The 25,496-nt window shown below is 61.5% G+C and overlaps 1 protein-coding gene across 1 annotated transcript; it reads right to left on the bottom strand.

Moving 5' to 3' along the window:
• Positions 1 to 14: 14 nt before the first annotated feature.
• On the bottom strand, positions 15 to 22,697 carry LOC117639950 (opsin, ultraviolet-sensitive-like). Its single transcript, XM_034376045.1, has 8 exons — positions 22,424 to 22,697; positions 7,396 to 7,526; positions 3,507 to 3,766; positions 2,841 to 2,980; positions 1,938 to 2,279; positions 1,743 to 1,797; positions 1,350 to 1,554; positions 15 to 1,160 (listed from the first exon to the last, which is right to left on the bottom strand). The coding sequence occupies exons 1-8, from the start codon at positions 22,615 to 22,617 to the stop codon at positions 829 to 831; spliced, it is 1,659 nt and encodes a 552-aa protein (XP_034231936.1). The 5' UTR covers positions 22,618 to 22,697; the 3' UTR covers positions 15 to 828.
• Positions 22,698 to 25,496: the final 2,799 nt, after the last annotated feature.

Genomic DNA, 25,496 nt, shown 5'->3' with positions numbered 1-25,496 from the left:
GTGATTCACTCTTAAAAAGGGGAAAGGATGATGAGTGTTGACCCACTTTGATGTATTCAAGCTTTGAATATGTTTTGTTGTAAGACCTTCACTGTGGTCCTCTGCAGGGCTTTATGAAGTTAAGGAAGTAACACACCTCAGTTACTGAATTTCCTCTGTCTCCATTTCATTCTGTGTGTGAAATTGGCATCTGTTTTTTTTTCTGCAAATCACGTTTTTAATACTGAATTACAAGTAACACATTACCCTCACACGTGGCACTACATAAGTGTCTAATTAGTGGCTTGCCGGAAACTTTGGCAGCCAGAAGAACCTCATTCTGCACCCTTAGAAACACTTGGTGCTTGAGGTAAACGATTCCAGGTCATTGGATGCTGAACGAGGGCGAGGGAATTACCACCCTTAACCAGATAAAGCCTCGTGTCCTTAAAGTGTACATCTCTCTATGAGTGGCAGAAAGTACGTCGAATCTGATGACAACTACAAAAATAGCCGAGAAAGTTTCCGAAGCAAGCCGGCGCCATTTTCTCTTAAACTAACACTCTGACTTAGAATTAACAAATCACACATTGATGTCCAGAAAGAAGTAACCCCGTCCTCCCTTTTTTTTCCTCTCCAACATAATACGGCTTCTCTCCAAAACGTGCTCCACTGATAGGGTCTCTAGGATCGGCCTGGTCACAATCCTCGGTCGTGGTGGCGCACAGTGTGGTGGCGGTGGGGGTCCTGGCCGTGCTGGCGCACCCCAGGGACTAGACACCCCGGAGATGGGGTCCAGCACGACGTCGAGGTCCTGGCCGTGCTAGCGCACCCCAGGGACTAGACACCTCACACGGAGATGGGGTCCTGCAGGACGGCGGCCACGGGGGGCAGCACGGGCTCGCCCAGGGCGAGCTTGTTGGCGTTGGCGCGCAGCGAGAAGGACTTGCTGCGGCGCGGCCTCGGCGAGGTGAAGATGGACGGCGCCCGGTAGCGCAGCTGCTCGGAGGCCGACATGGGGAAGTTGGCGAGCTGCGGGCAGGCCGGGCAGTCGCCCATCATGAAGGCCGCGAGCTGGCCGGCGTGCGGGGGCGGCTCCGGGGGCGGCACGGGGTTGGCCACGACGCGAGCGGCCTGCGGGGGCGGGTCGCCGGACGAGCTGGACCGGCTCGGCTCCTCTGCTGGAGAAAGAGAGGAAGGCACGCCTGGTTGAATGGCTTGATTGCCCAGATGGCGCGTAGTCACGCGTCGCGGTACGAACAGCAGTTCCGCACAGTGCTTCGTCGCTCCGTCCCTCTCGCACCCCTGGCGGACGCCCCATGAGTGCGAGAGAGACAGCGCTGCGCGAAGCAGGGCGTGCGGGAACTTACCTCGGGAAGTACCGCTCCGCGAGGGCCCCACGGGGGGCGGGCTGTCCTGCACCGACTCCCGCAGGCTGCTGCTGGAGCACACGGAGGAGCCCCGGTGGTCGCGGCCGCGCCGCCCCTTCCGGAAGTCCACCATCATGACGGGGACCACCTCCTCCTCGACGGCCACGTCGTCGCTCGAGATGCTCCCCTGCAAGCGAAGGGCACACTGAAGACGTCGGCCAGCAGACCGATTCCAAGAGTCGTTTTCGTCGCTCCGTCTCCCTCGCACACATACAAGACGCCCCATGAGTGCGAGAGAGACAGAGCGACGGAGGCGACTCTCGGAATCAGTCTGCAGGGACTGGCGGCCTGCAGAGAGAACCAAACGGCGAGGGCTACCCGTCGAGCAGCGACTCCGGTGACGGCCGCCGCGGAGGTGAGCGAGTTGTCCCCGCGCCAGGCCCGGCTCCTGCGGACCAGAAAGCGGTGAGCCCCGAGCACTACATGACCACCGCGACGACGCCAGTGCGGCCGTTACTCTATCTCTCTTGCACTTATGAAACGTCCCGTATAGGTGCGAGAGAGATAGAGCAAGGGCCAGACCCTTACCTGCCGCGCAGCTTGGCGGGGCGGCGCGGCGCGAGGCCGACGCCCAGGATCCTGCAGGCGCCCAGCCTGGCGCACAGCTTGGCCAGCTCACGGCGGAAGCGCGGGTGCGTGACGGCGTACACGTAGGGGTCCAGGCACGACGCCGTCTTGCAGAAGAGCGCCGGCAGCATGGACACGAGCGGCCCGGGCGGCCGGCCCGACACGGCCATGAGCGCCACCACGGCGTACGGCGTCCAGGACGCGAACCACAGCGCCACCACCACGCCCGCCACCACCGCCAGGCGGACCTCGGTGCGCCGCTTGTCGTGCTCCCGGCAGTGCCTGCGGGTGCGAGAAGTGTCACTGCAACAGCGGCGACAACAACAACAACATCAAGTTAGCGGCCGAGACCCGCGACGCCGCGACCCGCGAGTGGCGCCGAAGCCGGCCTCAACGGACGGACCCAGGACGGGGTCTTCGGGACGGGGCCTCCAGGACGGGGCTCCACGACGGGGCCTCCAGAACGGGGCCTCCAGGACGGGGCCTCCAGAACGGGGCTCCAGGACGGGGCTCCAGGACGGGGCTCCAGGACGGGCCTCCAGGACGGGCCTCCGGAACGGGGATGTCAGGACGGGGCCGCCAAGGGGGCGGCGGCAGGCCAGGCGTGGAGCGAAGCGGGTGGGGGTGGTTGCTCGGACGTATATGGATCTAAAGACGTTCTGCCGGGGCGGGGCGGGGCCGCGCAGGGCGGCAGGGCGCGCCATCGGAGACAGCACTATATTACGTGGGGCTGGTCACATTCCTGGGGGGCGTGGGGGTCGCCTTGGGGTAGGCACGTCGGCACGCCCGCTATAGCGCCGTAGCGCCATATTCATGACAAGGGGCGGGGTGGGGCGGAGCGGGACGCGGCGCGCACCGGCTCACCTGCTGGGCCCGGCCTTCCCTCGCTGCGTGGCGCGCTCCACGATGCGGTAGATGCCGAGGTAGCTGAGGGTGATGATGCAGAAGGGCACCACCCACGCCGCGAAGAAGAAGCACCAGATGAAGGTGCGGTTCCTCGGGTCCTGTGGCGAGCAACCGAACGCACCATTAGAACGTACCATTAGCAGCCAACATCGCGATCGTGGAGGTTGTTTCGTTTTCTTTTGTCCAACTTTTTCTCAACGTCAGCACTCGCCGGCTTCCGCTATGCTTTTCGCAAGAGTCTGCTAATGTACTGATCGACGCGCTCTCGGCGAAATAAGCCTCCTGTGTGGGAGAAGATGGGCCTCTTTTGCTGGGAGGTGTCGTGATGGGGTTGGGACTCGGGCGGTGCACGATGGGCCAGAAGACCGGTGGAGGCTGCCAAAATTCTGAACGCGTTTTAAGCTCCAGAGTCGCTAAATGGGACTCGAACCGATCGTGTGACCCCACCAACGGATTGCTCTCCGAACGAGGAATCCATTGGTGGGGTCCCACGTTCGGTTCGAGTCCGGTTTAGCGACTCTGGGAGCTCAAAACGCGTCTCGAGGTTTGGCCGCCTCCACCGGTCTTCTGGCCCACTGTGCGGTGCGAGCAGGGCCGCGTGGCGCGTGGCCGTGGCCGCCTTACCGTGTTGAGGTAGTCGAAGCTGGAGCTGGTGAGCAGCCCCTCGGGCGTGTAGCGGCTCAGCCCCACCAGCGGCCCCGTGGCCAGGGCGCCGCCGTACAGCCAGGTGACGAGCACGGAGAGGCGCGCGCGCAGCCGGGAGATGCGTCGCCCCGGGTCCAGGGGCTGCACGATGACGTGGTAGCGGTCCAGCGCGATGGCGGCGAGGTTGGCGATGCTCACGGCCCCCGTCAGGCCGCCCAGGAAGCCGTACACGTCGTTGCCTGCCGCAGAGAGAGAGAGGAAGTTCAGACAAAGACGGCGATATGCCGAAAGACTGTTCCGAAAAGCTGCCCCGTAAGGCTGCCGCAAAGGCCGTGTCGCGGTGGGCGGCCGCCCCGCCCCGCCCAGCCCAGCCAAGTCTCGGACACGGCGTTCAATTACCGCGCCGTGTTTTATCCGAGAATCGATAAGCTGTTTCAGCAAGGTCTCAGCAGGCTGATTCCGAGGGGCGTTATCGTCGCTCTGTCTCTCTCGCACCTGTATGCGGAACGCCCCACGACGGCGAGAGAGACAGCGACGAAAACGACTCTCGGAATCGGTCCGCAAGTCGCAGGATGTTGCGAGCCGGCCGCAGAAGGGTTGCCTACCCTCCCCGGGGCCGGGGCCGGCCGGGGCACAGTGGGCCAGAAGACCGGTGGAGACGGACAAAACTCTAGAGGCGTTTTGAGCTCCAGAGTCGCTAAATGGGATTCGAACCGAACGTGTGACCCCATCAATGGATTCCTCGTTCGGAGAGCAATCCATTGGTGGGGTCACACATTCGGTTCGAGGCCTGATTAGCGACTCAGGAGCTCAACACGTGTCTAGGGTTTTGTCCGCCTCCACCGGTATTCTGGCCCACTGTGCGGGGCTGGCCGGGGCCCTCCCGCCGGACGCGGCTGTGGGAAAGGGGAAAGGGGAGGCAGGCATTGTTTAGAGATCTAAAGTCTCCGTGAAAGGGCGAAGGGCCCTTTCAGCAGCGCAGCCAGCCGGGCCGGCCTGTCTCTCTGTCTCTCTCCCGCACACTGAGCCACCACACTGCGCGCTGCTGCCAACCCAACCGCCGAGTATCTCTCGTGGTTGCCAAGGGGAGGCTGCATACATTCGGTTACTAAATATCACGTTGGCGGGCCAAAAAAGAAAAGAACAACAAAGAAGAGTAACCACGTCGTTCCGACACTGTTATTAGCAGTCGACATGGCTCGCCTTGGACGGCCGCAGCGAGGACGGCGCTCTCGATCTGCTTGATGCTGATGAGGGTTGGCACGGCGGCACGGTGGCACGGGGCAAGGTGGGAATTGGTTTTCGATTACGCTGAGAGTATCCCGGAAGCAACCAGGACCACGAAAAAGCAGGAGGGCCACGGGGATCTAGCTTCCGGGAAGCGACCTGCTCTGCAAACTCAACAGTGTACTCAGTACACTCTCTTTAGAGTGTACTCATGAGTACACTCTCTTCAGCGTGTACTCACAAGTACACTCCCACGAACGTGTACTCAGCTGCATGAATTGTGCCGACATAAGCACACTCTCGTTAGAGTGTACTCAGGTAAGCACACTTTCGTTAGAGTGTACTCAGCTAAGCACACTTTCGTTAGAGTGTACTCAGCTGAGCACACTCTCACAGGAGTGTGCTTATGAGTACACTCCAAATAGAGTGCACGCAAAAAAATAATTTTTATCAGAGCTAAAAAATTAGCACCCGCACCAATAAGATTAGCTCTATAGGCGCAGCTAATTTTTTAACTGTGTGGCTAAAAAGTGTTAGCTGGGCGATTCTAGCACCGGGTCTAACGTCCGAGCTGGAACTGTAAGGAATCCCTAGCTGTGAACCAATTAAATCTTGCTGATGAACTACTTAAGTTGTCTGCCCCCTAGTTATTCCGAGATGAAAAGATAAAACCATCATTACGAGTAATGTCTACTCCTTGTGGTCTAACGGGACGGTGTCGTCAGTGACTCTTGACGCCTGCTGGAGTGAAGTGAAGTCCAGCAGGGGAACCGACCCTCCTCCTGACAGGCAATTGTAGAAACGATGGCGCCCAGACTAGGTGAAAACGCATGCTACACCGTCACCGCGCGCGAGCGGCGGCGCGACGCGCGCAGCGCACTCTCGCGGCGATCTCCTCCACCGCGACGGCGACTGGACGACGATGACATCAACTGGTCTCGTCAGATCGCATTTAGCTTGTTTACTAGAAATTTTTGAAGGCTTGCAAACAATAGTTAGCAGCTCACGACTAGCAGTATTAACAAACAAAATTGGCTAAATCCGCCACAAATTTGTGTTTTGCGAGAGTGGTTGCTTGGCAGGTAACCAGCTAAACATCTGGCCGCGCGCACCTGAGGTCGCTTGTAGCTGTGCTAGTTTTTTAGCGCCCGTGCTAAAAACGATCTGTTAAAAAAATTAGCACGGGTCTGATTTATATTTTTTTGCGTGTGTACTGAGCACTCTGTACAGTTTGCAGAGTGGCCGCGAGCCCTGCAGACTGATTCAAGAGGGCAGCGTTCGTCGCTCTGTCTCCCTCGCAGCCGCAAAGGCATGCCCCATGAGTGCGAGAGAGACAGAGCGGCGAACACTACACTCTCGTGAATCGGTCTGCTGTCGTGACCGCGCCAAAGCCCGCGCCCCGCTCGGCCGCGGTCCTCTACATCCCTGCAGACTGATTCCGAGAGTCGTTTTCGTCACTCTGTCTCGCTGAGACGCGCCCGCGAGTGCGAGAGAGACAGAGCGACGAAAACGGCTCTTGGAATGAGTCTGTAGCATCATTCCCAGCGCCGCCCCTCCAACTCGTCAACTATTTATTTTCTCGCGCTCTCTACTCCCCCCCCCTCTCTCTCTCTCTCTCTCTCTCTCTCTCTCTCTCTCTCTCTCTCTCTCTCTCTCTCTCGCTCTCTCACGTGGCAAGCCGGAGTTGTTTCTGCTGATGTGGCGATCTGCGCAGGGCTGCAGGTGCAACTTTTCGCAAACTTTTCGCAAAAAGACGTCAGCTCCGCAGTTAACGTTGCAGCAGCCAGCCATCGAAGGGGGTGGCGGTGGAGATCGAACACCGAACATGCATCGAACATCGAACCCCTCCCTCCCCCTTTACCTCTTCCTCTTCCTCGTCCAGACAAGCAACACGGTCACACGTCACAAAATCTGATCTCCGAGAAAGGGGGCCCTCGTGCGCCTCGACCTTACCCCGTGACCTGCACCCCGCGACCCGGGCCCCGACAGCGCGCAGCGCGCACCGCAATTTAAAGTTAGCTCCCCACGTGCCTGGCGGAGTGTAACGGAGTGGCGGGGCGGCGCGGGGCCTCGGACGCCTGTCCTGCGATTAGTTCTATCCGGCGGCGCCACCTGCTGTCGCGACACACACACACACACACACACACACAGACTCGCGCGCGACAAGATTCGCATGGTACGCACGGGGCGTCGAGATAATCGAATCAGACGAACGATTCCATTCATTCTCCCCGATTGGGTGCTGGCGGCCCTGGCGGCCCTGGCGGCCCGGCCTGACTGCCTCCGCCTGCCGGCTGCCGGCCTGGTTCCAATGGTCTATGGTTCTGATCGTCACCCGGCCCGGCCTCTGCCCCGCCCCGCCCCGCCCCGCCCCGCCCCGCCCCGCCCCCCCGGCCTCCACCCGGCATTCGGGTCGGGGAAAGTTCGGCGAGGGAAATTAGATGCTTGCGCTGCTTTGCGCTGCTGGCGTGTGCCGGGCAGGAACAATGCCAGCATCATTGACTCGATTAACAACGGAGCGCCAAACTTTTTAAAAGTGGACAAAGAGGCCTTTTCGGGGCGTGGAAAGGAGAAGGGGAAGAAAAAGAAGAAAGAGGCGGCAGCGCGGGTCGCACCGGCGCCACACCGTCGTCACACTCACCGATCTGGCCCAGGATGGGGCCGAAGTAGAGGCTGTTGTAGATGAAGACGGGCATCTTGGCCAGCAGGAAGAAGTCCGAGATGGCCAGGTTGGCGATGAGGATATTAGCAGGTGATCGCAGGGACCGGCACCTACAAAGATAAATGGCCAAAGTTTACAGAGGACCAGCACTAAAAACAAAAATGAAAGAGGGAAAAGGCCTTGGGTTAAGATTGTTTGTCTTTTTTTTACGAGAAAAATTATGCTGAAAGTCAATTAGCAGCAGGTAGGGTGAACACAGAGCTCTAAGAGTTTCCGGCCTCTGTGGCTGCGCTCGCCCGTCGCAGCGCGTCGCAGCGCGTGGGGAAGGGATTCGACTCGCGAGGCGCAGCTGTGTTGAGGGCTCCGGATGTTGCCTGCCTGCCAGGCGCTCCACCACCCTATGCCGGCCTCGGCCTGACCGCGGCTTAAGCTTGACTTCGTGTTCCGAATCCGAAAAAAGTTTCCAGCGCTGTTTGTTTCGGTAGAGCCCCCCCCCCCTCCGGCTGCCCGGAACCAATGAGGAGGTAAGTGTACTTAATTAGCGGCCGTCTCCACCTAAGCTCCTTCCGAGGCCGCCGCACAGTGGGCCAGAAGACCGGTGGAGGCAGTCAAAATCCCGGACGCGTTTTGAGCTGCAGAGTCGCTAAACAGGACTCGAGCTGAACGTGTGACCCCACCAATGGATTGCTCTCCGAACGAGGAATCCATTGGTGGGGTCACACGCTCGGTTCGAGTCCTGCTTAGCGACTCTGCAGCTCAAAACGCGTCTTGAGTTGTGGCCGCCTGCACCGGTCTTCTGACCCACTGTGTGGCGGGGCCCTGGAGGGACCCTGGAGGGGACCACCGGGGCTCGGGGAGCTTCTCCGGGTCGACTCCTGTCCGGAGTGACTGCGGCCCGTCCGTGCCAGTGACACCATCACCCCGCAGCGCCCCGCAGCGCCCCGCAGCGCCGCAGCCCGACGTCCCGCTGACATTGGGCCCGGGGCGGTAATTGTGTTGCCGTCGTGATGTTCGCACTCACGAAATGGCGTCACAGTGGGCCAGAAGACCGGCGCAAGCGGCCAAAACCCTAGACGCGGTTAGAGCTCCAGAATCGCTAAACAGGACTCGAACCGAGCGTGTGACCCCACCAATGGATTCCTCGTTCGGAGAGCAATCCATTGGTGGTGTCACACGTTCGGCTCGAGACCCATTCAGCGAATCTGCAGCTCAAAACGCGTCCGGGATTTTGACCGCCTCCACCGGTCTTCTGGCCCACTGTGACTGACTGCCGGAACCTAGATTGATGACTTCTGAAAGAAGCATCACTATCATCTGCCGGACTTTAATCTTTGGGCAACACCAGAACGTCAAACAAATCATCTAGGTCTTAGCAAAATCGTTTCTTTTCCCGTCAATAAATTGAGAAATCACTTTTTTACAGCCGTTGACTTTATTTCTTCAGAGAAGCGGGCGCCTCTGGGTCTCTTGTGAACGACACTGAAAACTCGAGTGTGCACTGAGGACACACTTTTAGCTCGAAAGTGTGTATCGGAGCACACACTTAGTTTCCAGTGCACGAATGGAATCGATTTATAAATAATTCGAAACGCAATCAGCGATTCGTCGAAGCGATTGACGCCCGACGACCGGAAAATGGACGAGACCGGGACACTGCCGGCGTGCGTGACGAGTCGATGGGTCACGATCTGCGCCGGCTTTGTCAACACTTGCCAGCACTGGGGATGAGTTGGGTCATGCATGATTGCCGCGTCTGGCACAAAGCACTTCCCCCGCCTCTGTTCTGCTCCCGTTTTTTCTTAATTCAGCACCCTTGGTGCCCTTGGCGCTCTGCAGCGACTTACGGTGCAGTGCACTTACGGGGTAATGCGTTCGGGGAGAGCAGGGAGGGGGCCTGAAGGGGAAGTTTGTCAGCGCGGTAACGACCGTCACATAAATTGAATGTCTGCGAAACGGGCGGCGGAGAGGCTTTTCGCGCGAGCCTGCCCCTATGCGCACAGTGGGCTAGAGGACCGGTGGAGGTGGTCAAAATCCCGTATGCGTTTTGAGCTCCAGAGTCGCTAAATGGGACCTGAACCGATCGAGTGACCCCGCACCAATGGATTGCTCTCCGAACGAGGAATCCATTGGTGGGGCACACGCTAGGTTCGAGTCCTGTTTAGCGACTCTGGAGCTCAAAACGCGTCTAGGGGTTTGGCCGCATACGCTGTGTGCCGCGCGCCTCGTCAGCCGGAGAGCGCCTGCGAAGTCGAGGGTAGGCAGCCCGGCGAGGCTCTGCGGCGCGCGGGACGCTCCGCTGCCTACCTCGCAGGCGCTCGGGCCGCAGGCCGTGCCTCTTCGCTCTGTTGGTGGGGTCACAAGCTCGGTTCGAGTCCTGTTTAGCGACTCAGGAGCTCAAAACGTGTCCGGGATTTTGACCTCCTCGAACGGTCTTCTGGTCCACTGTGCTCCGTGTATGTACACTTAAAACAAACCTAACCTAGACCTTAGGCACCTGGTAGACTCAAAACTGTATCAAAATATCTTTAAAAAGTGCATTAAATTGCGTCATTTCTGGGACAAAAAAAGTCCCATGATATTTAATGTGCAGCTGGCAGCAAATGGCGGTTGATCGGATGCTTGTGATTGCCGCAAAGGTAGGAGGCTCTCCCCGCACACTCGCTCACGACCACCAGTGTAGTCGTCGATGGCCATTTAGGGGCGGACGAGTGGAGAGAGCGCGTTCTGGCAGTCAGGGCGAAGAGTACCACTCTTTCCCTTTCCAGCAGAGTTGAAACCATTACTTCCCAGCAGACTGATTCCAAGAGTCGTTTTCGTCGCTCTGTCTCTCTCGCACCTATGCGGGGCTCCCATGAGTGCGAGAGAGACAGAGCGACGAAAACGACTCTCGGAATCAGTCTGCAGATCGGGAAGGGAACGCGGCTTGTCAGAGCACTGCTCCGCCTCTCCTGCTGCTCGATTCCGAGCGGTGTGCTCAGTCTCTCTCGCAGTCCGTGGGGCGTCTGGGGCGCGAGAGAGACGGGGCTGCCTTCTGCGCCTCGCCGTGTCGCCGTGGGCCCTTCCAGCCGCATCGTTTTTCCGAACGAATAGAGTGCGGGAAAGGGAGTCAAGGGCTGCGAAAGGGGGGGGGGTTAATGATGCAGCGGTTACAGTGCATCGGACCGCAGAGGGCGCCCTCCATATGCACGACGTATTGGGAGGAGCTCGCGGGGCCCGGGCGGGGCCCCAGCAGAGAACCCACCAGCCGCACAGTGGGCCAGAAGACCGGTGGAAGCGGTCAAAACTCCAGGCGCGTTTCGAGCTCCAGAGTCGCTAAATGGGACTCGAACCGAACGTGTGACCCCACCAATGGATTGCTCTCCGAACGAGGAGGTCATTGATGGGGTCACACGCTCGGTTCGAGCCCTGATAAGCGACTCTGGAGCTCAAAACACGTCCGGAGTTTTGGCCGCCTCCACTGGTCTTCTGGCCCACTGTGAGCCGCCTGATGACGGAGGCTCATTGCGTCGCTCTGTCTCTCTCCCACGCATGGGGCGTCCCGTCCAGGGGCGAGAGAGACAGAGCGACGGAACGGTGCTTCGGACCAGGCGGCCCCACGAGGGAACGCACCATGGGTAGACTGATTCCGTCGTTTGGGTCACTCTGTCTCTCGCGCACCCACGCCTCATGAGTGCGAGAGAGACAGAGCGACGGTGACGACTCTCGGAATCAGTCCGCAGGGCGAGAGAGAAGAATAATGGCGGTCGGTTCGTCATTCGGCGAGGTGTAGTCGCTTCGACAGCCGACGCGGAACGCATCAGCAACTCTGCCTAACGAACGGGGCGAACGGCGTGAAGCAAAAAAGGTGTGCACAATAACGAAATCCGGAAACATGCAACACCAGGAAGCAGGGAACCATACCTACGCCAGGGCCACGGCTACGCCAGGGCCACGCCAGGGCCACGCCAGGGCCACGCCAGGGCCACGCCAGGGCCACGCCAGGGCCACGCCAGGGCCACGCCAGGGCCACGCCAGGGCCACGCCAGGGCCACGCCAGGGCCACGCCAGGGCCACGCCAGGGCCACGCCAGGGCCACGCCAGGGCCACGCCAGGGCCACGCCAGGGCCACGCCAGGGCCACGCCAGGGCCACGCCAGGGCCACGCCAGGGCTACGCCACGCCAGGGCCACGCCAGGGGAGGGAGGCGCGGAGCGTGGAGTTCGCTGGATCAGCGTGCCAACGGCGTCAACGGCGCTGGAGTGCACTGGAGTGGGGCGGCCCGGGCCGGGTGGCCTGAAGACTCATTCCGAGAGTCGTTTTCGTCGCTCTGTCTCTCTCGTGCTCACGGGGCGTACCGTAAGGGTGCGACGAGGCCGACTGAGGCTTGACTTTACGGTGGACTTGACGTGCCCCGCACTGCATGTCACCGCCGAGTCAACCCTACGCCCTACGCTCTACGCGCAGCCTGGGCCGAGTAAAAGTAAGTTGGGTCGAGAGAACAGAACGAGCTGGGACGAGCTGCCCTGCACACCGATTCCAAGAGTCGTTTTCGTCGCTCTGTCTTTCTCGCGCTCATAGGGGACGCCCCATGAGTGCGAGAGAGACAGAGCGACGAAACCGACTCTCGGAATCAGTCTGCTGCTGCGAGCAGCCCCCGCTTGGCGTGGTAGCTCCGCGGGCCCGGGAGACTGCTTCCGAGGGTCGCTTCAGTGGCCCTCCCGCGCCCAGTGAGGCCAGCGAGTGCGAGAGAGGCCGAGCGACGAGAACGACTCTCGGAATGAGTCTGCTGGCGGCAGCGAGGGGCGCGCCTGGCCGCGGGCGTGGCAGTGTGGCAGCGAGGGTTCGTGTGAGGGAGAGGGCGACAGAGCGAGAGAGCGGCAGCGTATGGAAATGAGCTTTCGAGACTTTGCCCCCACGCTTCACATATCCGATGACACATTCGCCGCAGGCGGCCCCGTGGTTTTACCGCATGTGTACACTGTCCTTCTTCGCTGTCTCCCTCGCGCCTCCACGGCAAACGAGACGACCCTTGAGAGTGAGAGAGAGGGAACGACGGGGCCACTGTGGGGAGCAGCCAACAGGCCGCAGGCCTCGCCTAGCCTCGCCGAGGGGACGGCGCACGCTCTCCACGACGCTGCCGACATCGTGCTCTGCAGACTGACTCCGAGAGTCGTTTACGTTGCCCTGTCTCTCTCGCACTCATGGGGCGTCCCGGGCAGGTGCGAGAGACAGCGACGTAAACGACTCTCGGAATCAGTCTGCAGGTCGTTGGTCGTCGCCGACGGCGGTCTTGGACTAGTTCTCCTGTCCCGTGGCACCTGCACGGGACGCGCCCCGTTTCTCGGGACTCCGCCACGCCACTTGCCCGGGCACGAAGAACGAAGGACGAAGCGCACCTCCAATTTTAGACCATCACCGGTACGGCGAGCTATCGCCGCTTGCCCACTTTTCTTCCCCGTCTCGAGTCGAGATTCGAGATCTCGAGCCGAGATCCGCGGGCCGATACTCTTTTACTGACGCTTCCCATCGCGTCCCGTCCCCGCCGTCCGGCCGGGCGCCCAGGCCATCAGCATGCGAGGCTGGCAGTGCTCAAGGCGGGGCGGGGCGGGGCGGGGCGGGGCGGGGCGAGGCGGGGCGGGGCGGGCGAAGTATGGCGGGGCGCAGCGCGCAGCGTGCGGGTCGATAAAAATAAAAATTTGTCGTCCAGGAACACAAAGACTCTCGAAGCCGGAGAGGAGAGGCCTCTACTCGGCCTGGACCGCGTCCCGTCCAATATCCCACCAGTTTCCGGGGCGTCCCGCGCGGTCCCGCGGGAAGACTGAAGACACCCGCTATTTAATCGGCTCATCGGATTCCGATACTCATTTCCCGGCGGGAACCCGGACGCGCTGAGGAGGCCGGTCAGGTTACGCGACCTCGCGATGACGGAGTGGCGCCGCACCGCCGCACGTCCGCCAACAACAACAACAACAACAACAACAACAACAACAGCAGCAACGATGACGACAAACCGAGGAAACCGTGCCAGCACACAGTGGGCCAGAAGACCGGCGCAGGCGGTCAAAATCCGGGACGCGCTTTGAGCTCCAGAGTCGCTAAAGGGGACTCGAACCGAACGTGTGACCCCACTCATGGATTGCTCTCCGAGCGAGGAATCCATTGGTAGGGTCACTCGACTTTGAGGTAAATGTGGCAGTGCAGTGGCTTGCCTGGCAGTGTCTGGCACTCCATGGCCAGCCTCGGCCAGCGGATGCATGAACGGGTCTCGCAAATGACGCCCTCGCCAGATTCCAGCGTCCCCTCCCCTCCTCCCCTCCCCACCCCGACGCAGCAGTGCCCTACCTACCCCAATGCCGCGCGGTCCCTCTCCCCCCCCCTTTTCCCATAGCTGGCACCACCGTGAGATCATCCCTCTTCTTTTTCGGTTTCCGCAGCCCTGGAGGAGTGTTCCTTTTTCCAGCACCTCGTCTATCGCCCCATGCATGCCAGGGCAGTCCTTCTAGTGCAGGGGTCTCAGACACGCGGCCCGCGGGCCGCTCAGGCGCTTCTCGGGCCGCAGTGCGGCCCGCAGCGGGCCGCAATGGGAAAGGTAGGCGAGAGACACAAGTCCAGGCCGGGCCGGCGACGGCGGCTGGCTCGTCTCCCTGCTGTCGAATGAGTCGAGCGGCCGGCAGTGAGGCTGTCTCTCTCGCACTCCCACGGTTATATGGGAGGGACAAGGACAGACAGTGTGCTCGCGCGGCCGACGTGAGCCGAGGCAGCAGAGCGCTGGCTCGTCGCCGCCGGGCCGCCGGTTCGAGCCCGGTGTGTCGCCCGCTGGCATCTATCCTTGTCTTTCCCATAGGAGTCAGTGAGAGCGAGAGAGATGGACGATGTGCTCGCTTCGTTTGGACGAAGGCGAGCAAAGCCAGCGCCGGTCAGCGCCGATTTCACACCTCCCCGGCCTACTCGCCTGATCTCCCATCTCTCTCTTTTCTCCCGGTGCGGCCCGCGGTCTTCCGCCAGTTTGAGACCCCTGTTCTAGTGTGGCGAGTGAACGGGCGTGGATCCAGTGTGGGACAAAAAGACCATTGCCCCCCCCCCCCTTTTCGGCCCATACATAACCGCCTGTAAGGCAGGGGGCAAAGCCGCACTTTGCACCCCTCCCTCAGGCCGGAACTGGATCCACTACAGTGTGAAAAATACACAGACCAGTGTGGGAGCCGCCGCCCCCCTCTTTCCCCCCGGGCCCGACCCAGCCTCATCATGACGGGATGTCACATCCGTCATTTTCTGGGGTGTCTCTGAGTCTGAGGGTCCCAGCTGACGAAAGATCCGGATAAATCTGTCGTCGTTCCCGAGTTGATTGTTTTGACAGTGCCGCCCCGGGGCCCGACCATCTGATTGGCAAATCGGCGGGACGGGACGCCAATTTGGCCTCGCCAAGCGACGAGCCAAGCGGTCCTCCGCCGCCGCGCGCCGCACAGTGGGCCAGAAGACCGTGGAGGCGGGCGCGCTTTGAGCTCCAGAGCCGCCAAATAGGACTAGAACCGATCAAGTGACCCCACCAATGGATTGCTCTCCGAACGAGGAATCCATTGGTGGGGTCACACGCTCGGTTCGAGGCCTGTTGAGCGACTCTGAAGCTCAGACGCGTCTAGAGTTTCGGCCGCCTCCACCGGTCTTCTGGCCCACTGTGCGCCGCGCCCCGACCTTGTTAACGCCACTCGCGCGGCTGCAGTCCTGCCAATCCCACCGAACTGCGAAAAAAAAACACTTCCCTGGAAGCGGGTTGTGAACGCCGGGCCCCACCACCTACCCCGTCCATTCACAGAGAGGAACCAAGAGCTCCACACTTGAAACGCGGAGGGTGTGAAAATTTTAAGTCTCAGTGTTTGCAGTCTCCCACACTTTCGAGTGTGGAGTTCTCGTCGTTTGCCCCACGCCAAGAGGCAGGGGCTCTGTGAGCTACTCCCACTCGAAGTGTGGGGACTGCATGCATCGGAAAGCGTGGAGTTCTCCACCGGTTTGACAGTGTGGCCGTTGGCGCGGGTCCTGGTGCTGCGGTTGCGGTGTGGCCGTCGTTGTCGTCGGCAGCAGACTGATTCCGAGAGTCGCTCCGTCTCTCTCGCACTCATGGGGCGTCCCGTAAAGGTGCGAGGGAGACAGAGCGACGAAAACGACTCTCGGTCCTGGCCCTTCACCAGCGGGATGTCCAGGGTCTTGCCCTGTTGACATACAGGTCTCGGGGGGTCGGGGTGATGGTGCTTGGCGCCGAGGGCTTCAGCGAGCGGCAGGGACCGGGCGGGCCGGGCCCGGCGGGGCCGTCCTGAGTACCGAGGGCTGGAATGGGTTGGGTGCTGGCTGCCCCAACGCGACGGTGCTGAAGCTGGCCGGGGCGGGGCGGCCCCACAGTGGGCCAGAAGACCGATGGAGGCGGACAAAACTCTAGACGCGTTTTGAGATCCAGAGTCGCTAAATGGGACTCGAACCGAACGTGTGACCCCACCAATGGATTCCTCGTTCGGAGAGCAATCCATTGGTGGGGTTACTCGATCGGTTGGAGTCCCATTTAGCGACTCTGGAGCTCAAAACGCGTCTGGAGTTTTGTCCGCCTCCACCGGTCTTCTGGCCCACTGTGGGCCCGGGCCAGCGCGGGTCACTGATTCGAGGGCCGCTGCAGGATGGGCGTGCCGCGCCTCGCCCGCCCCTTTCTCGGATCGTTTCTGCAATCCGCGTCACGCCGAGAGAACGAAAGAACGGCAGGGTGCGTGGTCCTGGCCAATCCCGGGGACGCCAGGGCCGGGACGTCGCGCACGTTAATGGTCTGACGGCGGAGTGCTCGTCCTTGTCCTCGGCCTCGCCCTCCTCGTCCCCGGCCTGTCATCCATTGACTGATGGTGACGCCCGGCGCAGCCAAGCGCAGCGCGGCGCAGCGCCGCCTCATTCCGAGGATTCCGGACGCTTCTCTCTCTCTCTCTCTCTCTCTCTCTCTCTCTCTCTCACTCTCTAGCAGCCATTCGGGACGAGACGCGCTATGAGTTTGAGAGAGACACCACCCTCTAGGAATCCGTCAGCTGGCAGCCGAGGGATGGCAAGCGGATACAGGGCTGGTTATAAAGAGCCCTTGGAGGTCTCGCGGTTCCCGGCGGTTCTGCCCGACGACGCCGTGCCCTGCCGTGCCCTGCCGTGCCCTGCCGTGCCCTGCCGTGCCCTGCCGTGCCCTGCCGTGCCCTGCCGTGCCCTGCCGTGCCCTGCCGTGCCCTGCCGTGCCCTACCGTGCCCTGCCGTGCCCTGCCGTGCCCTGCCGTGCCCTGCCGTGCCCTGCCGTGCCCTGCCGTGCCCTGCCGTGCCCTGCCGTGCCCTACCGTGCCCTGCCGTGCCCTGCCGTGCCCTGCCGTGCCCTACCGTGCCCTGCCGTGCCCTGCCGTGCCGTGCCCTGCCGTGCCCTGCCGTGCCCTGCCGTGCCCTGCCGTGCCCTGCCGTGCCCTACCGTGCCCTGCCGTGCCGTGCCACGCCGTGCCCGCGAGTGGCGGCGGAAGTCGAGGTGTCCTCGGAGCCCCCGGAGCGCCCTCACTGACTCGAAGGACCTGACAGCAGGGCGATTCCGAAGTCACTCTGTCTCTCTCGCACCCCTACGCGCCGCCGCATAAGTGCGAGAGAGACCGAGCGCGACGAAACCGCCGTTCGGAATCGCTTTGGATGGAGCGAGCGCGCGCGCGGTCCTGTCCTCAGAAAATATAATTAGTTTTGTATCTAAGGAGCGCGGAGGCGGAGGGCGGCGCGAACGACGAGCAGCACCGCGGCATCCGGCAGGGGAACAGCACGGCGCCGAGGCCGCCGAGGCTCAAGAAGCACAGTGGGCCAGAGGACCGGCGCAGGCGGCCAAAACTCCAGACGCGTCTGAGCTTCAGAGTCGCTGAGCAGGACTTGAACCAAACGTGTGACCCCATTAAAGGATTCCTCTTTCGGAGAACGATCCGTTGGTGGGGTCACACGTCCGGTTCGAGTTCCATTTAGCGACTCTGCAGCTCAAAACGCGTCAGGGATTTTGACCGCCTCCCCCGGCCTTCTAGCCCACTGTGCGCCGCGGCTTGGACAGGGTGGCGGCGGGGGTGTCCCATAAAAGGAAGGCGAAAAGTCTCACTTTTCCCCCGTAAGCAGGCACCCTTAACTGTATTGCCCCCCCCCCCCCAACTCGTCTCTGGATCCATCCAGCCTTGATTCGCGTCGGGGGGACGTACACTACTCCACTACGCAGAGGCGCTGCGAGCGAGGGCAACCAGCAACCACAACGAGAGAGAGAGAGAGAGAGAGAGAGAGAGAGAGAGAGAGAGAGAGAGAGAGAGAGAGAGAGAGAGAGAGAGAGAGAGAGAGAGAGAGAGAGAGAGGGAGCGAGCATGCGTGACGCCTCCGCCGCCTTCGGCATAGCTCGGGCAGCCCGACCCCGGGGCTGCGGGGCTGGGGCGCTGCCGGCTCGGCCCTGCGGACTAATTCCACGCATCTCTGTCGTCGCTCTGTCTCTCTCGCACTCACGGGGCGTGCCGCCTAGGTGCGAGAGAGACGGGGCGACGAAACGATGTGCGGAATCGGTCTGCTGGGAAGGCTAGGGGCGGCCGGGGGCGGATGTGGCCCGGGCCGGGCGTGCTGATGAGAGGATTTGCGAGAGCGGTGAACTGATTCCGAGAGTCGTTTTCGTCGCTTCGTCTCTCTCGCACCCATAAGGCACGCCCCATGAGTGCGAGCGAGACGGAGCGACGAAAACGACTCTCCGGAATTCGTTCGCTGCAGGCAGTGGGCTCCACATCCAGGACGCTTGCCTCGATACGCACCATAACAGGGAAAGGGGGAAAGGGGGGGGGGGTAGGAGGAAATGAGAGTTTTTCGGACCCTTCGCAGGGAGTCGCCGACGACCATCGCACGTGTGTTTCCTTTCCGCATTTACCTCACATACTGTACACAGCCGAGGGCTATACGCGCGTGTGAACACACACACTTGCACGCACACACACACACACACACACACAACACTCACACACGCACACAAACAGTTCTTTGCGCACACAAGGGCGCTCCGTACCCTCATATCTGCGCCACGCCGCGCCGCGCCACGCTAAAAGCCGCGGCGAGCCGCAAAAACAAAGGCCTCTCGCGAATTCCCGTTTGCGGGTGTAGGTCGGGCAGTGTAGGCGTCTCCCCGCGTCCCCCCCGTCTGCCCCCCTCTCCCCTCACCCCCCCCTCCCCCCTTCGGCCCCGCCACCCCCCACTCCTCATTCCGCGCCCTGGAGTCTAATTTACGACTCTGCGCGTGGGAGAAAAATTCCACAAACACACACACACACACACACAAACACAAACACAGCAAACACACACACACTGGCGAGCACAGTGGTGCTCATTCACGCTCGTGCCGTGCCTAGCAATCATACGGACACCCCCCCCCCTCCCTCCCGTTCCTCTACATCCGCATAATTACGAAACCGTATTTACCGTTAAGTGTTTAGAGGTGGAGGCGGAGTTGGCCTGTCCGCCTTGAGCAGCCTCGGTCCATGCCTCGCGCGCCTCGCGCCGGGCGCGCCGCCTTGGGTGGGGTGTGTTGCCGTTCAAAGCAGGCGCGGCACGCGGCGGCGGCCGTGGCGGCGGCAAAGCAGTGCTCGCTCGCTCTCTGGAGACGGAGAGGCGTTCTCGTCGCTCCGTCTCTCTCGCACTCGCGGGGCGTCTCGCACAGGTGCGACAGAGACAACGCGACGGAAACGACTCTCGGAATCAGTCTGCTGGGGCGACGGGGGAGCGCGAGCGCGTCGTGCCCACGGAGCCAAACCACCCCGGGGAACGCGCCTCTGTCTGCCAGCCTGCCTGCCTGTCTGTCCGCCTGTCCGCCTGTCCGCCTGTCCGCCTCCGCACGTGACGCAGGCCCCAGTGTGGTGACAGCCGCAGGACGGGGGAAAACGGACGATGGGCTTTTGCTTTTGCACAGTTCACACCGCCGCCGGGCGCCCGGCCCGGCCCGGCCCTTTCAAAACGAGTTAAACCCACGTGTTGCCGGCCCGCTGCCAAGCCTGCTGCCCAGCCTATCCCCAGCTAGGCCTGCCTCCTGCCTGCCGAGCGGTTCAGAAGCTTCGTTCTGTCGCTCTGTCTCTGTCGCACTCATGGAGCCCTCCATAACGGCGCGGGAGAGACTGAGCGACAAACCGCTCCTCTGCATTATCGCTCGACTGGCCCGCCCACGGCCCTGACCCTTGCCCCATGCCTCCTGCCGAACCCCCGCCCCACCAAAACTACAGCGTCCCTCGCCGCAACCCTGGTTTAACTCGGTTTAAAATTGCCCTTTCACTCCTGGAAAGGTTGAAGCACACGGCGCGCACCCTGACTTGACCCGACCGAACTTACGCACGACGTCGGCGGCATATGTGCGGCGCGAGATACGTGCGTGTGGGTGTGAGATGTGTGTGGGTGTGTGTGTGGGTGGGTGTGTGTGGGTGTGTAGGTGGGTATGATGTGCACGTGTGTGGGCGTGTGTGATTGTGTGCGACTTCGGGTGGGTGTGTTTGCCGGTGGATATTTAATGTTATGCGGGGAAGTTGGTTTGTTCTTGTTGGCGGCCTCAGGGAGAGGGGAGGGGGAGGGGAAGGACCGGGGGGTGAGCCTTGCCGAAGACAGTCGTCGTCGAGGAAGAAACGTCTCGGAGTGACGTCAGGGCTCAGAGAGAGTGGAGGTGGACAGGCCCGGCGCGGCCCGCAAGGAGTCGTCCCGTCGCTCCGTCTCTGTCGCACCCACGGGGCGCGCCGGACGGGGGGCGGGGGCAGAGAGACGAGAGGGCCGCATCGGGAGACTAGACGGCAGAGAAAGCGATTCCTGGAGTCGGCCGGCCCCTATTGTGAGTCGTCAACAACGGACCGAGCATTCCGTCGAACGGTGCACTGGCGGAGCCGAGGGCGGAGCGGAGGCTTCTCCGGCATCTTGCCCGAATTACCGCGCACGCTGCCTCGGTTTCGACTTCCCGGTGCCTGCTTCCGGTCCCCGCTGCGCGCTGCGTCGGCGGGTCGCGGATCTAACTGGGCGGGACGCCCTCCAAGGCCCATAAAGTTTAGCAAACAATTATACACCTGGTCCCTGTAAACAAGCAGTTTTCGTTACTTTACACCCTCTCCCCTCTCCTCCCCCTCTCAATCTCCTCCTGGCTCCGTGACTGCCCTGGTGCGCGTTGTGCGTCGCCCCCGCTTGCGAGGCCCGTGACGTCGAGCTCCCCGGCGCGGCGGAGCGCCCGGGCGCTAGGCTTCGCGAAGGCTGCCGCGCGCGGCGGGCTGCCTACCCCGGACTTCGCAGGCTGACCGCCGCGCGCCCTGCGCTGCGTAGGCCAGGCCAGGCGAGGCCGCCGGGCTCGCGAGCCCTTGCTCTCAAACGCGGCGTTCTGCGGACGTTGACGCCTCAACAGTTTTTAATTTCGCCCCCGACCCCCCCCCCTCTACCCCCCACCCCGCCGAGGCTGGCAGGCGGCAATTCATATGCGGCGCGGGGGGCGTCCTCGTCCTCACTCCTCAGCGTCGGCGTCGCGGCCTCCTCTTTGCGCGGCGGTGCTTCGCAGTGCTTCGCGGAGCTTGGCGGTGCTTTTAGGGAAATGAACACGGCACGGTTCGTCGCCCAGCAGCCCCGGCGGCCCCGGCGGCCCCGGCAGGCAGCCACGCAGCCAGGCAGTGCGCCGACACTCGCAACACCACACCTGCACCTGAGTACCGACCTCACCACCCTGCCGACTCATTCAACCCGAGAGTCGCTTTCGTCGCTCTGTCTCTCTCGCACCTACCCGGGACGCCTCTTTAGTGTGAGAGAGACTGAGCGTCGAGAGCGACCCTCGGAATCAGTCTGCTGAGTACGCACCGCGCTATCGTTGAGCGGTGCGACTCTCGGCAAGGGACCGCCTCGGGTTCAAACCCCAACCGCGACACTTTTTATTTAAAAATGTAATTTAAAATTCGTTACCTCCAGTTAAAAGAAACTCTTTTTTTTGCATCGCGGCCCCCGCGGGACTCGATTGCCTCTCCTTCCTAATTATTTAATTAATTAGTTAATCAATTGAGATCCCTTCGGTTCCGTCGGTGCTCCTCTACCCGATGAGCCTCCTCTCCGAGAACAATGGTCGCCGTACCGGCCGCACCGCTCTCCATACCCAGTCGAGCGGTTCCGCTGCCCGCATCTCTCGCTCTGTCTCTCTCGCACTCACGGAGCGTGCCGCGGAGAAACTATGCGCGAGAGAGACTGAGCGAGGAGTGCGGGAATCGCTCAACAGCGCCACTCTCGTCGCCATCGGCTTTGTCTGTGTCCTCGATCGCGGTGCTTGCGAATGCAGCAATGCAGCAGCCTCCTGGTGGCGCTGGACCTCACCGAGGCCTCCCCATCAACACGAAGCACTCACGAAGCAGTCAAAGGGAGGCAAAATGACGTCAGAGTAATGCTTTTTTTGTCGAAATTTTAACTAAAACTTGGCGTATTGGCATCAAAATGACGTCACTGTGAGCGTTTCGTGTTCTTTTTGGCGCTCTGTCTCTCTCGCACCCATGAGGGGCGCCTGTGAGTGCGAGAGAGACAGACAGAGCAACGGAAGCACTGCGGCCGAAATCGGGCACGGCCTCTTGCGGTGCGTTGTGCAACGCGCGCCTCCAAGCCTCCAAGGCGGAAGACTTACGTAAGTTACACGCCAAGTGCGCAGCGCCGAAGGCACCGAGGGGGCTTAGCGCCAAACGCGAACCGCCGTCCGGGAGGCACGTGACACGGTGAGTCCGAGTTCACCAGGCCCAGCCAGGGAAAAGGGGCCGATTTCGGGCGTGGGAAACCAGGTGGGCCAGAAGACCGGTGGAGGCAGCCAAAACTCTAGACGCGTTTTGAGCTCCAGAGTCGCTTAATGGAACTCGAACCGAGCGTGTGACCCCACCTATGGATTGCTCTCCGAACGAGGAATCCATTGGTGGGGTCACACGTTCCGTTCGAGCCCTGTTTAGCGTTTCGGCCGCCCCGCCGGTCCTCCGGCCCGCAGCGCGGCCAGCACCACCTACCTGCAGAACATGTAGAGCACGAGGAGGTTGCCGAAGACGCCGAGAGTCATGATGACGGTGTAGGCGGCGGCCAGGGTGTAGTGGATGTAGGGCTTCTGCGGCGGGAAGCCGAGCCAGTGGTCGTGGACGACGTCCAGGTCGGCGGGCGTGAAGGGCCCCACCTCGACCCACGTGCGCACGGGGTGCAGCGCCATGAAGCGGCCCACCAGCAGGCGGCGGTACAGCGTGGCGTCCTCGGTGGCGTTCTCCAGCACGCCGGGGGCGTAGTAGCGCTCCCAGTGCTCCTCCACGGCGCCCGGCAGCGCCGCGCACCCGGCACCGGGCAGCAGGCGGCCCGCCACCAGCGCGGCGTCCACCTCCAAGCGACCCTGGCACGCCGCCGCCAGCCGGCCCAGGGCAGCAGCGCCAGCAGCGCCAACCCCGAGGCCGGTGTCGAGCACGGCGTCGAGGACGGCGTCGGAGCCTCCGGGGCCACCCTCGCCCGGGGACGCCACCACCCAGGTCGGCGAGAGCACGGCCAGCAGGACCAGCATCACCTTCTCCCGGCGCGACGGCCCTGCAACGCAAACCGTGCAGTCAGCTTCTTTCATGCCGTACGCAGTGGGTACCTCCCATCAGGAATGCAGAGTCTGCCCAAAACACTCCGTCGCAGAAAACTTTCCTCAAGTTGGCGCTCCTGATTGCGGGTTGTCCCTCCCTCGAGGCGAATGGGGCGAATGCGGGACAAGTGTAAACTCCCGGTCGCGTCGCCACGGCCGCTACCGGCAGCCGCGGCAGCGGCGTCGAGGACTCGGCGGACGCAGCCGCACAGTGGGCCAGAAGGCCGCGTTTTGAGCCCCAGAGTCGCCAAACAGGACTCACACTGAACGTGTGACCCCCACCAATGGATTCCTCGTTCGCAGAGCAATCCATTGGTGGGGTCACACAGTCGGTTCGAGTCCCATTCAGCGACCATGGAGCTCAAAACGCGTCGAGAGTTTTGGTCAGCTCCACCGGTCTTCTGGCCCACTGTGAGCCGAGGCGCAGCCGAGGGGGTACGTCATTCCAAGCATTCTTTCAAGCACCGTGATGGAAATCTGCTTTCGACTTTTAAGTTTAAATTTATTTACTTATTTATTTTTAAAGTGAATTACTTTGGCACGCCCGCAGAGGAGACACCCGAACTCTCGGGGCAACCCACAAGGAGTGAGTCAGAGAGAGAGAGGAGAGAGAGAGAGAGAGAGAGAGAGAGGGCTGAGGACAGTACTGTTCGGATCCAGCCTGCTGGGGGCAACGCGGATGTTGTTCTACAGTTGGAACCTCCCCCTCTTCCTTTCTCGCCCATCCCTCGGCCCGGCCTGCTTGCCACGCTGCGGCGAACACGTCGATGCTCTCCGGCAATGAGGACAGGGTCGCCAGGGGAGGGGGGGAGACATTTGCATGAATCCAAATCCAAAGGACCAAGTCCGTCTTCCCGCTCGTCCGCGTCGTGGACTTAATGATGGGGACAGTGGTGAAGCACCAAGGAAATGTGAATCAATTATAACCTGAGGAAAGCCGTTTCCTTTTGGTGCGAAGGCTTATTTGGTGGCCCAGCTACAGCCTGAAAAGCCGTCTTTTGAACCGAGATAATAAACTTGCAACAAGCGAATGTAGTCAAGAAACGACTTTCTGGTGTGCACAGCACAGTGGGCCGGAAGACCGGTGGAGGCGGTCAAAATACCGGACGCGTTTTTAGCTTCAGAGTCTCTAAACGAGGCTCGAACCGAACGTATGAACCCGCCAATGGATTGCTCTCCGAACGAGGAATCCATCGGTGGGGTCACACGTTCGGTTCGAGTCCTGTTCAGCGACTCTGAAGCTCAAAACGCGTTTGGCCGCCTGCGCCGGTCTTCTGACAAATCCACTGTGTGCACCGCGGGCAGGCGCGTATCGTCCATCGTGCTGCCCAATGGTCCGGCCTCGCCCGCCTTACCTGCGCTCACCTCACCCTTTCAGGAGGGAGGGCGGCCGCGCCGCCGCGCCGCGCGAGGCGAGGCCAGGTCGGGAGCGGCCGACCACCGCAACTTTGGAAAACTTGCTGAAACAGGAACAGGGCCGCCGCGCCAAGGCCGGCCGACGCGGCGGGGCGGGGCGGGCGGGCGGGGCGGGGCGGGGCGGGGCGGGGCGGGGGGGGCTCAGCTCGTGGACTAAAAGTCAGTCCGGGCGTTTGATTTGTGTGTGCTCTCGATTTACGGCTCGACCTTATCGCCCGGCAGCAAACTGCGGGCCAAGAGCGGCGTTTACCTAAGGGGAGGACAGCGGACAGCGGACTGATTCCGAGAGTCGCTTTCGTCGCTCTGTCTCTCTCGCGCTCGTCGTGCTCTTCGTGTGAGGGAACGAGAGGGACGGAGCGACGAAAACGACTCTCGGAATCAGTCCGCTGGACTGGCGGTGTCGCCCTGTTAGCTCGCGGCTAACCCGCCGGAGAAGTCGCCTCTGCCTGCGGACTGATCGGAGAGTCGTCGCTCTGTCTCTCTCGCACCTATACGGGATGCATGAGTGCGAGAGAGACAGAGCGGAATCAGTCTCCCAGAGCAGCGAGCTCATCGAAGCGTCGCGTCGCCCTCAGTGCCCTACAGTGCCCCGGCCGGCCCCGGTGTCGATGGTACCTGAGCGGGTTTCACTAGGAGCTCGGCCTGGCTCGGCTCGGCCTAACTCGGCCGGGGTGGGGTCGTGGTAAGGGTACAGAGAGAGGTCCGTCCTCGGACAGGCCTGCTTCCACTTGCCCTCAGAACAAAGGCTCACTCTCCTTGTTTTCGCTTTTACAGTGCCCTGTCCTTTTTTCAGTGATCGTTCCTTGTTTTTGTTTTTTTTTAGTGCCATATCCTTGTTGTTGATTTACCGCCCGGTTGTTGTTTTTCTTCATCTCCCGATACTTGTTTTTGTTGATTTCCAGTGTCCAGTCTTTTTAGGCACGAAGTAGCCTTATAGTATACCCAGGACTCAGCCGGCTCGAGATTTGATTTGTGTGGCCCTTTATGCATTTCGGAATTTTTCTATACGATTTTAATGAGATTTTGCAGACTAGTAGAACTTTGAACGCTGATTCTGA

Source organism: Thrips palmi, unplaced genomic scaffold (genome assembly GCF_012932325.1).
Source record: "Thrips palmi isolate BJ-2018 unplaced genomic scaffold, TpBJ-2018v1 HiC_scaffold_12, whole genome shotgun sequence".
Lineage (NCBI taxonomy): Eukaryota > Metazoa > Arthropoda > Insecta > Thysanoptera > Thripidae > Thrips > Thrips palmi.
The sequence above is the reverse complement of the archived record's forward strand: the minus strand, read 5'-3'. Positions and strand labels throughout refer to the sequence as shown.